The sequence below is a fragment of the Magnolia sinica genome, chromosome 11, assembly GCF_029962835.1.
Source record: "Magnolia sinica isolate HGM2019 chromosome 11, MsV1, whole genome shotgun sequence".
NCBI classification, from domain to species: domain Eukaryota; kingdom Viridiplantae; phylum Streptophyta; class Magnoliopsida; order Magnoliales; family Magnoliaceae; genus Magnolia; species Magnolia sinica.
Window position 1 is genome coordinate 82286668 of NC_080583.1, and position 12256 is coordinate 82298923.

At 38.2% G+C, this 12256-nt stretch overlaps 1 protein-coding gene across 1 annotated transcript; it reads right to left on the minus strand.

Annotated features, from left to right (window-relative positions):
* Nucleotides 1–2294: 2294 nt before the first annotated feature.
* On the minus strand, nucleotides 2295–2963 carry LOC131219515 (uncharacterized). The gene has a single exon (XM_058214689.1). The coding sequence runs from the start codon at nucleotides 2889–2891 to the stop codon at nucleotides 2340–2342; it is 552 nt and encodes a 183-aa protein (XP_058070672.1). The 5' UTR covers nucleotides 2892–2963; the 3' UTR covers nucleotides 2295–2339.
* Nucleotides 2964–12256: the final 9293 nt, after the last annotated feature.

The following is a 12256-nucleotide window of genomic DNA, read 5'->3' on the forward strand; positions in this document are numbered from 1 at the left end:
GTTTATTGGCAGTAAAATCATAATTATGTGACTTTTTTATATCTTTAATACAAAATTATTAAATCTATACACTAATGTACTTATTTGGATTTGAGATTTCTATAGTATTATAAATTTCTTTAGCAATTCCCTAATAATATTTACATTTGCGATTGTTATATTTGATTTCAAAATGATAAAATTATAATTGTTGTTGCTTGAATTTGGATAAGTTGAGCCACGCTTAGGGGCATGCAAGAGTGAATTAAAAACAACGGGGACGCCAATTATGGCCGGGGATCCTCCGAAGCCTAACTCAAGCAAATGGGCTTATCACAAAAATGAAGCTTTAATTAAAGTTTTTTGTGTGCAACTCCTCCCATTAACAATAGACGTATCTATAGGCAGCTTGGGTGACTTCTGAAATAGCATACCTTAATGAAAAATGTCGAGTCCCTGTATCCTGATAGGATATGCTATATATGCTAAGGAGCCCGTTTTTGAATGGGGATCTACCTTCGGATCTATTGTCGAGATAATCTCGAGTCCCTATATCGTGCAAGTAGCCTCACATGGGCCCACCGAGAAAATTGGACGCCCTAGGAAATCAGACGAGTCTAATGGCCCAGTGGGCAATATGGAAAACGAAATCAGATTGCATACCGAGTAAACTCAATTGGGCCCACCTTGAATGTATGTGGTCTATCCAAGCCGTCCATCCATTTTTCCATCTAATTTAAGGGGTTGAGCCCAAAATTAAAGCATATCCAAAGATCAAGTGGATCATACCACTGGAAACAGTGGGGATAATAATTTCCACCGTTGTACGAAGGAAATGCAGAAATACCTGCTTATAAGATCATGCAGACATGGACGAAGGGAAAGCAGAAATATAAGTTTGATCCAAAACTTCTGTGGCCCCAAAAATTTGTCATTTTTGTGATAAGGTGGTAAAATGAAGAGGGTGGATACTCGAACCCTTGACCGGTTGACCCCCGAGAGTTTACCACCGCAGCAAGAATAAGGATCCTACGTAACCGCTTCCACGGAAAACAACCACGCAAAAACTTCCAAATTTACATGGCCCACCTGACCGTTGGATCAACGTCATTTTTTGGGAGCATCCCATTTTCATATTCGTCGAATTACTGTGGGTTGACCATAATGGACGGTTAACACATGCCGCCACAGTGGACCCCACAAGCAACTCGCATGGTTTTTCCATCCACAACTCAGTACGCTTAAACTGTGGGGTCCACCATGATATATATAGTTTATCCACTCCTTCCATCCATTTTACCAGATAATTTTAGGTGGAAGACAAAAAATAAAGCATATCTAAAACTCAAATGGACCACACCATGGGAAACAGTGTGAATTGAACATCTACCGTTGAAAAAATCTCGAGGCCACATAAGGTTTGAATCTATGTTATATTTATGTTTTCCCTTTCATCCATGTTTTTATGATCTTATGTACAGGTTGGATGACAAATAAACATCCCTGTGGGCCCAGAAAAGTTTCAACGGTGGAAATCATTATTCCCACTGTTTCCTGTGGTATGGTCTACTTCAGCTTTGGATATGCTTCCATTTTGGTTTCAACCCCTTAAATGAGCTGAGAAAACGGATGGACGGCGTGGATAAACCACAGAGATTCACGGTGTGCCCAACAGAGTTTACTGAAGTTCGATAAGAGCAAACTGAACTGAGAAACTCAGTACGCAATCCGATTTCCTGCCGACCTTATCTTTTAAGGACAAGATGTTTGTCAATTCCACGCGCGTGTGGTAATGGGAGCTGTGCGCATCCACACGTGGGTGCAAGGGGTCGAAATGTGATGCACGTGCGAGATCTGAGCTATAAATTTTCGATCTTCTGGCCTAAAAATCAGGCCACTTCATACCTTGAGGTCCTCTAGCATATCAAAACAGATGAACGGCTAGAAAAATAAAAATTAATTTTCTGTGCACGCCGTGGCCCACTTTGAGAGTGAAGTTGCATGACTTTTCATCAGAGTATCTAAGAATTATTTTCCAACCATATGGAAAGCTCGGATCTCACACACGTATTCCCACGTGAGATTTGTACTGATCTACACGCGTGTGGAATTAGCAAACCCCAAAGATACGAAAATTTCTTACACGCAACGGATTACAGATGAAAAAACAAGACAATAGCTGCGAGTATGTATGTCATCCAATCCATCCAACAGGTTCGCCCCATCATAAAAATAAGATAGCCCATAAAACATGTCGATCCAATCATCTTGTGGGGCCCACTTGATAGAAAACAATCGCAACCACCCAAAGACCGGTTGGATGCCGTACATACATCATGTGGGCCCCACACCCATATCTATTACTCGGAGGGCATGGGATCCGTAGAAAGGAAGCTATACATCACAACATCCCTTGCCTTCCCTTTCAAAATGAAGTACTTTCTCAGCAGACCCTCTCTAACGAACCCGGCCTTCTCAAGGACCCGTTCGGATCCCGGGTTCTCAACGTCCACAACCGCTTCCAGCCGTTCGAGATGTGGCCACTCCCGGAATATGGACCCGACGGCCATCTTCACCGCTCGTGTGGCTATCCCTTTACCCCAGTGCTGGAACCCGATAACGTACCCGAGTGCAGCCCGACATCTATCGTTGTCGGATCCGGGTGTGATCGAGATGGCGCCGATCGGACGGTTGTCGAGGCATATGGCCCGGTACCATGGATGGGGGATGATCCTTTCCTTCAAGCGTTCCAGAACCGCTTCTTTGGATGTGTAGGCGTCCCAACGGCAGAAACGAGCCACACGTGCGTCCGTGGTCCACACCATGAAATCGTCGATGTCGGAGAGATCGAACGGTCGGAGAGAGATCTCCATGTCCTCCGTTTTCTCTTGTTTGGCTAGTGATGGATCCATCTCACTCCTTCAATCCAGTGCAATGAAATGAATGAATGGACGGTCCCCATGTGTTCTTGATTTATATAGACAATTAAAGATTTGATACTCTGGCATAGTGGGATGTATGATACGCATGCACTTCGAAATTACCTAGAAATTGGTTACTTGAATGCAAATGATTCAAATATAATCATCCAAATTGTGGGACCTATTTTAGATTGATCATGATCCAAACATGGAACTTAGTTGATAATCTCACTACCGGATTAGTGGACAATTATTGGACGGTTGTCATGAAAAACCCAACGGTCCTTTTCAAAAAACAATTTTCCAGGAATCAAGGCTTAGCATTTTTTAACCTATTCGACTTTAAGATTGTGAGTTATGGACGGTGGGTTCCAATATTTCGTTGGTTTTTAGTTTTAGTTGTTGCATTCCACGTGTAAAATTTTTTCGTGCCAATATATCAAGGTACCTAATCTGCCAGAGTATCAAATAATTCCCCCTGGTTTATGTAACTCATACCTACAACCTCTAAATTTATGTAGCATTGCCCAAATCTTTGAATAATGTGATTTTTGCATAATTCTTTCAACATAACTAGGCACATTCTGCCCGTCTCTATCCAGGAATGGGTAGATTTGCGTGGGAGCTCATCGTGGTATCTGTTCATCCACGTCGTCCATCCCTTTCCTTAGATCATTTTAAGGTATGAGCTAAAAAATGAGGTAGATCTAATGCTCAAGTGGACCACACCAAATGGTAAGCTTGGGTTGCATTAAATGCAAAAGTCACATGTGGCGTGGTCCATTTGAGCGTTGGTCTACCTCATTTTTGGGCTCATACCTTAAAATAATCTAAGAAAGTGGTTGGACGTTGATAAACAGATAAATCATGGTGGGCCCCGCATAAATCTTCCTGTTCCTGGGTAGAGACGTTCAGGGTAAGTAGGAAGGAATCCGCTTCCAACACCAAGGTAGGCCCTGTACAAAAGTAACAGTGGGAGTTCCTTCTTAAATGTTTCTTATGGTGTGGCCCACCTTAGTTTTTGATTATCATGAATTCATGATTTTTGGGTTCAATGGTTTGAGTGGGATAGGTACACATGGCACCTACCCAAGTATCGGTGGGAAAAGTCTGCTTTGGTGAGAGAGAAGTCGGCACTCATTTTTTATTTATTATTTATTTATTATTTTTTAAAGAATATAAATAGTACCAAGTGGCATTTACAGGTGAAATATTAACAGAATATTTATACAAAATATATTATTAATTTCTTAAAATACTCATAACTTTAAAAAATAATTATTCATGTCCCTTAAATGTACAAAATTATTCATTATTGGAAATTAATTGTAGGGGAAAAAATTGGTCCCCACCACCTGCATTGTAATATATATTTAGAGTATTAATATTAAATGCTTAAAGTTTTTATTATTTATTACAACCGTTGTTGGCGTTGTCCTTGTTGTTATTGAGAAATGATATTTACCGTTAAAAAAAATAAATTATGGACCGGTTTTTCCATTGTTGCTACTAGATTAGTATTTGAGCTTTACCATTCTAATGCTAAATGTAGGAAAAAGGTACATTCAACAAAAGGAAATGTGAAAGAATATGATATTACAGGCCCTTATTATGATTTTAAGACTCGCAACTGGGACTCGGTGACTCTCAATAAATATGAATCACTCAAGCGAGTCGACTAGATCAGGGCCAAATGAATCGATCTGAGTCATAAGAGTATTTTAACCATGGCTCTGATGCATGGGGATATGAATAGTGTCCTAATTAGATTATGGGAATGGACAAATTGTGGATAGAGATACCATCACTAATCTCTCGAGATGGAAGATCCTAACCCTTGGATTAGTGTCCAAGAAATAGACTGTTACAAAATAATTTAACAAGTGGCTACAAAAAGGAACAAATTCGACAGCTAGTAACTTTCATTTGGTAGAGTTTCAAGACAACTTTTTATAACATTCTACAATTTAACTATTCTAATTTCCTTTTACTTTGCAGCAGGTATGCATAGATGGATCCTCAAGCATATCTATCTATGGTGTGGACTTCAAGTTATGGTTTTGATTTTTATAGTAGATTGGGATAATCTTTAAGATTAAAACATTTTCTGTTTTCTTTTTAATTCAAATATGTGTATCTCTTAAGAATCTTTACAAATTTCTCTTAGGACACCCCACCTCTCTATCTATTCTTCACATTGTTAATGGGATAAATATAATATTTTCAGGTTGGCCATATCAGTGGAAGCCATGGCTTGTCTTTAAAGCGTGATAGGGCTGGTTGGATTGTGAATGAATGAAACATATCTTTCAATAGCTAGTACTCTCTTCATGTGTGTGCCTTTGGAGGATGGGTGTGATAGTGTCATGCCCTGAAATTCGAACGAGTGCATTGTGAATTATTTGAAGTGGAATGTGAATTTTATATGGGGCCCACTGTGATGTATATGCCTTACCCATACCATCGATCCATTTGCAAAGCTGATTTTAGGGCATGAGCCCAAAAATGAGGCAGATCTAAGGCTCAAGTGGACTACATCACTGGAAATAGTAGGAATTGAAGGCCTACCAAAAACTTTTTGAAGGCCCCAAAAGTTATGTATCAAACTGATATTTGTGTTTTCCCCTTATTCATGTCCCTATGACCTCTGAATCAAGGACACTGATTGCATACTTACAATGTCAGTAGCTAGGTGGCTCTTGACAGTGCTTTATGGGCCCCACATAATATATTTGTGTTTTATCCAAACCATCCATCTATTTTTTTCAAGATTATTATCAAGCATGAGCCCAGAAATGAGGGTGATCCAAATCTCGAATGGACCACACCTCAAGAAAACCGTGGTGATTGAATGCTCACCATTAAAAGCTTCCTTAGGCCTCACTGAAATGTTTATTTGTCATCCAACGTGTTGATTAGGTCATGCACACCTGAATGAAGAGAACTTAATCAAAAAATTTTGTGGCCCCTGAAAAGTTTTTAATGGTGAGTGTTCAATCACCACTCTTTCCCTTGGTGTGGTCCATATGACATTTAGATCTGCCTCATTTTTTGGCTCATGCCATATGATAGCTTGGAAAAATGGATAGATGGCGTGGATAGGACACATACATCATGGTGGGGTATGCAAAGTACTGTTAGCAATCCATGCTACCTGATGCAAGAGCAAACATTAATACCAACATAGTCACAAAAACGTGGCATCGATACATTCCTAGTATGGTTGGACAAAAGGAATGTGAACAATAAATTAGCCATAACTTTTGATTCGGGTATCGTTATGAGGAGCACAACCTGTAAATCTTTACAGTAATGGGCCATCCCGAAGTGGGGTTAATAGACGAAGTGGAGGATAGCCAAGCCAAAATTGACAACGGACATTCGATAGTGAACGGGCTCACAAGTGCTTGCATGCTAGAAAGTTTCATTCATACAGATGACGTTAAGTGTATAAAGATGCATTTGTGCCTTTTAGCCCCTGGAAAAACCCACACTTTGGCGGAGGGATGGTTTGGAGGTTGGTCAGAGGGGTTTTTTACCGGTATTTGTTACAAGATTAGCTGATATCTGAGGCTTGATTTGGATGATAGGGTCCATAGCTGACCCTTGTGGACTTCCATTGTATGATGTCGTATTGATCGGCTACACCTTGAATGCGAAAGTTCATTGATGTGCTGAGTTGCTATTTATAGAGCTGAGCTCTGGATTTGGTTTCATACATGATATTCTTCAATATAATGTTGGGGTGGTGGAATGCCTGATGTTAGATCAAGCGTGATATCACGGTCCATAATGATAATTGGCTACGTAGATTTGAGCCCAAGACTGACACTATGTTGGTTTCAGTTTTGCCGATGAGTCATGATAAGGCCTACATCTTGGCAATGGATTAGATCTTATTTCCTTGATCCTTACATGAGTGTTGCCATTCATTGTACATATGTTTTTACAGAACATCCTCTATGTTATATTAGCTTATGCACGGTTGTGGTGAACATGGGTATCTTAATCGAGTGCAACCGTCTTAAAGTATTTTGAAAGTCAGACTTAATAATTGCGTGATGAATGAGACTCAAGAATTGTAATATTATGTAAACATGTAAAGTGAAAATTGATGAAGACTTTGTAGCTTTTGGCTTAAAAATGCAAAGGATTTAAATTCACATCATGATCCAGTAGGATGGACAATGGATGGCGTATGCAATCTTATTCATATGTTGTTAAACATGATCGGACTTGCAATAGTGAGAGGTTTCATTGGTCAATAAATATGATTAAAGAGACTACCAATCAAGCAAATTAATGACCACTTAGATAAAAATCGCCCATCTAGTGAATGATTTGGAATGAGAATGTACTAACATGTGCTAACTATGTGAGAATAATTCTAGATGCGCTTCTAAGTTTCGTGTATGACAAGTAACTTACAACCTTGAAGATATTTTAAAAGACAAGATAACGCACTGTAGAAGTTTACTTTGTAATTATAAAAGTCTATTGTTGAAAGATTAACAGTGTAAGGTTAATAGCATAACTCATTGACTTTCAAGAGAAATCATAATTAGAGTAATTAGAAGATGGTCATGAAAATCAAGAGCATGAGTGAGCTAAAATTCATTAACTATGGAAGAGTAATCAAGGTATACTTATTCCTTGTAATTTATCAAAGATTATGATTGTATGAATGGTGTTAATAGGATTCCATGGTGAAGCTTATGGTGTATTTCATTGATTGTTAGAAGGTCTTAATAACCTTCATGTTTATGAATTGGAAGGTGAATTGATGGATCTTATGCGTATCAACAAATGAAAGATACTTCAGAGGTAAGCGAATAAAGTATGATAATTATAAAAGTAATGAAAAGATGATGATGAAGAGAACAATATTTGAACTGATACGACTAAAGAAGCATGTAAAGATAAAACTCATACTATTTAATAATCTTTAACCCCAACACTTATGCCAATTTTCAAAGCTTGTTATAAATTATTAAAGTGGATTTTTAATGGTTGAAGGTAGGTGAAAATTTTATGATTAATGTCAATTGTTTTAACTAATCTGGATGAACTTCACGTTTCCGGGCTACAAGATCTTAATGAAAGAGAATACCTAATTTACGACTTGAATGATTGAAATGTTCGATGAAAGAGTGAACAAGTTTTTATCAATAATTGACTTTCAAAATTGAATTTTTGAGAAAACAATCTGTTCGTTTATGAATTTCAATGATTTAAGTATAAATTATAACATTTAATACTTATTAAGAAATCTTTTAAAAAATAAACTATTAAGCTAAATTACAATTTGAAGGTTTTAAGAGAGCAAGATAGGGTGAGAATATCATTAAGGCTAAGAGTTTATTTGAGAATGAATTTAATATGAAAATTCCCTAGAAATTGAGAAATTTTAAGCTCAATAGTCTTATCTTTACTACGAGATGAGCTTAGTAGAGATTTAGTCTTGATCTATGATCTAATTATGAATGCCTTTAATCAAATCCTGAAATGAGCTTTTATTAATTAATGAAGTTGATAGTTATTGAAAGGGGATTCAAGATCTGGAGTTGGAAGGCCACAGTGCGATAAGTCATGCATGATGAAGTTCTGATGAATGATTATCGATATAAAAACGATGTAATGTCTAGAGGTCTTCACTAAACATCCTATCGTCTGGCAATGATCAGAATGAGAAGATGTGAGAAATGAGAATGGGAAAATATGACTATCATGCATGCAAGATGGAAGACTGTTATCTTACGCAAGCTGAACGCAAGAGAATTATTATCATAGAAATCGTCCTAAAGATCATAAACCTTAGTTTACATTAGTTCAGTAGTCCTGCGTTTCTGCATCATGTGCCCTGATCTTTATGGTTAACATGTACAATTTACATTAGACATTTGACTTATAAAGATGAGATGTAACGTAATGATCGTGGAGATGTAAGATATGGATAAATATCCGTTAAGATCCAGAATTTGATGAAACGAGAACTAATTCCGGCACTGTGACATTTAATTAATCGCAAATTTGAGTTAGTTGACTATCAAACATGAGTATGAGAGTCGATAAATACCGATCGTGAACGTCAACTATGCTAGGATATTGACAGTATACCTATTAAGTTATCGAACTCTGCACGACTTCGTCCGTCAATGTGAAAATGTCAATTGCTTGCAAACTGATAGATGTCTGACCTTGAAGCAGTATCAGAAGATAACAAACTTTCAATAGGTATTTTTAAGATCTAATCGGTAAGTTCTTCGGACTGTGAATCATTACATTACGCTTGAAACATCTATGTAATGAACATCTAGATGCAACTAGAATTGTCAGGATGGTGAACATCAATAGATAGCATGAAACATTACTAGATTAAGGTCACTAGAAGAAGACATTAGTACAAGCTTCGTAATCATTACATTAATCCTATGTCCATACTTGATCAAGAGATTGGAACGTTGTCGATTTATCATGTCCGTAATGACTTCAAGTGAGATATGATGAGATGTGTATCATGCTGATAAAGGATTGACATTGAGTAGAGGTCATATTGGACTCCGTGAGTTGACAATCTCGTAACCAAATGAAAGGATTGATTGATACATGAACATTAGCAACGACTACGAGAGAGTCTATGATAGGTAACGTTGATGCATATTCAAGTATCAAGAATCTCGAAGACTACTGAATGTCAAGCTTAAAGCTGACCTACTGGGAATGTGCAATCGAATGATTTACAATCGCATGCATTAGTGTCTTAATGCTGATCATTGACAAAGTTGAATCTATTGGATGGTAAGTAGCTACTTACGCATTGATATTGATATGAAGAGAATGACACTAAAGATTAGACATCTAGGTAATAATGCATTTGCACATACTTACCTCATGTCAAGATCTGCATATAAATGTAGTAATGATTGAAATGAAAGTTGAATTGTATGCAAGTCAAGTATGAAGAAATTGAGTCTTTAGCAGAATTCCTTCATCTTAGAGAGCGATTGCATGGATTGGACTATTGTACAAGTGATTCAAGATACTGTGATGTTACAAGATGGAGTTATGTGGATAGACTGAAACATTCATTTGATGTAACTCATGACAAATTTAGAAATGTATGCATGTCATGATGAGCAATATAAGAGTACATCAGAAAGACCTATTGCTAGTTATACAGTGGAATAAGAAGCAATTGGCTTAGAATCAGCATAATTGATTTGAACTTATTAAGTTCTGTCAAATCTACTTGCAACCCCTAAATTGTAATGATGAATGAATCTCAAGTTAAATATGCTATAATGTTAAGCATCTAGGTTTAGCCTAGATAAATAAGATCTGGTATAGAGATGAATAAAGACTTACTTAATGATAAGTATAGTACGTAAGTAATTCACGTCATCGATGTTAACCATTCTAGATTGCACAACGAATGATTATGAAAAGAAGAGTTTTTGCACGAATAGAGGGTCGACCCCCCATTTGCATTTCTCATAGGATACCTAGAAGATCATGATGAAATAGTAATAAAAGTATAGAAGTAAAGATTCAGACAGCAAGAGTAATTTCACAAACCATTGACTAGAACTTGAAGTCAAGCAACTCTCGGTCATAGTTTTTGTGGGCAATAGAAACATTGTGGACTTAAGATGAATGTTCCATAAGGGACCACTGAATGTAGCATTTTGAATCATCGACAACTATGATTAAACCTTTGAAGCCTTTATGATGGGAGTGAAGTTCCTCACCTCATTTAGGCCCATTGCCTTATAGGGTTGGAGGCTCTTATATTATAGCATTTGAGTGGGCCCCAATGAGAAGCCCAATTGAATGTAGTGACTGATTGGCATGGTGAGTCTTAGGGCCCATGTGGGCTGTGTGTGTGTAGGTGCATGTGTGTGTGTGTGATGTGATATATATATTAATATATAATATTATATTATATATATATATGTTATATGGTATATGATCATATATATATCATATGTAACTATCATATTATTATATGTATATATATATATTATAATATATTTATATATATTAATATTATATATTTATATATATATATATGTGTGTGTGTGTGTGATGTGTGTGTATATATTATATTATATATAATTTTGTGGTAGGAGCCCATGTGAATAGGCCCACTTTAATGTATTATGGCCCGGTCGAGGCCCATTTTATGTAATGGGGCCAATGAGTTGAGGCCCATTTTATGTGCCCAAATGGTGAGGCCCATTTGATACCTATAAGGCCCCGGTGAGTAGACCCATTTGATGTACATATGGAGCCCAATGAGGCCCATTTGACACGTGTAAGGCCCATAAGCTTAGGCCTATTTGATATGTTATGAAGCCCCCGGGTTATTGCAATGTACATAAGGCCCATTGGTGTGGCCCACTTAATGAATATAAGGCCCATATGACTTGGCTAATTTGATGTATTTAAGGGCCCAATGGATGTACCTAAGGTCCATTGCAATGTGTGATCCCAAAATAACTTATGAAATGATATTTGTGGCAGTCGTGCCTTGGGAGCAATGTTGGTTTGACGTCCACATTGTAAGTGTAGTGTGGTTAAATGTCCGCATTATGACTTTCCCTTGGGCCCGCTAATAGGTCTATATGTGTAATGTGCAGGCCGTCTAGGCCCGTCTTCATTATGAACATCATCCACCCCATATAACATATTTAATTCCATGATTCATGATCATATTCATCATACGTATGCTTGATATGAGAAATGACTGATCATAGCATAGCCTTGGCGGATTGTTTAGGCTCCGTCAGTGTTGCCCTACATGAGCGCACGATACGCGCAGGATTCCTTCATGATTGGATAGTGTGATTCATGCATTTACATTGTGTGATATTTATCGTATGCCTAGCGACATCGAGGCCATAGCCTCCAGACTGTATCGTAGGTTGGCGGGATTGGATACCGAAAATTCTACATGGGTGCGATAGATATCCAAGGTGAAAGTCCCTAAACCCTTATGGTACCGGAGGTTGCTCCAACGTCTGCACCGAGTGGGTGCATGAGCGCCGAGTGCCGATTACGAGAAGGCCGCCCACTGTGTCGGAGTCGGTTGGAAGGGGGTGCGGCCTTACCGCCCGAGAGTAGGGGCTAGGCTGAGTCTGACCCGCTCGAGGAATGGGTCCGCTATTCACGAGCCGAGCCCATGCGGATAGTGAAGTCTTTTCCACTCACCTTATTGGCGCGATGGGGCGGCAATCTGTTCACTAGACCCCAGCGATATTCCAGATTTGAGCCGTATTGAATGTGGACTTAGATGAGGATTTGTATGCTTGACTTGCATTTCGCATTGCATGGCCTTGGTATGGCCGACATCATTC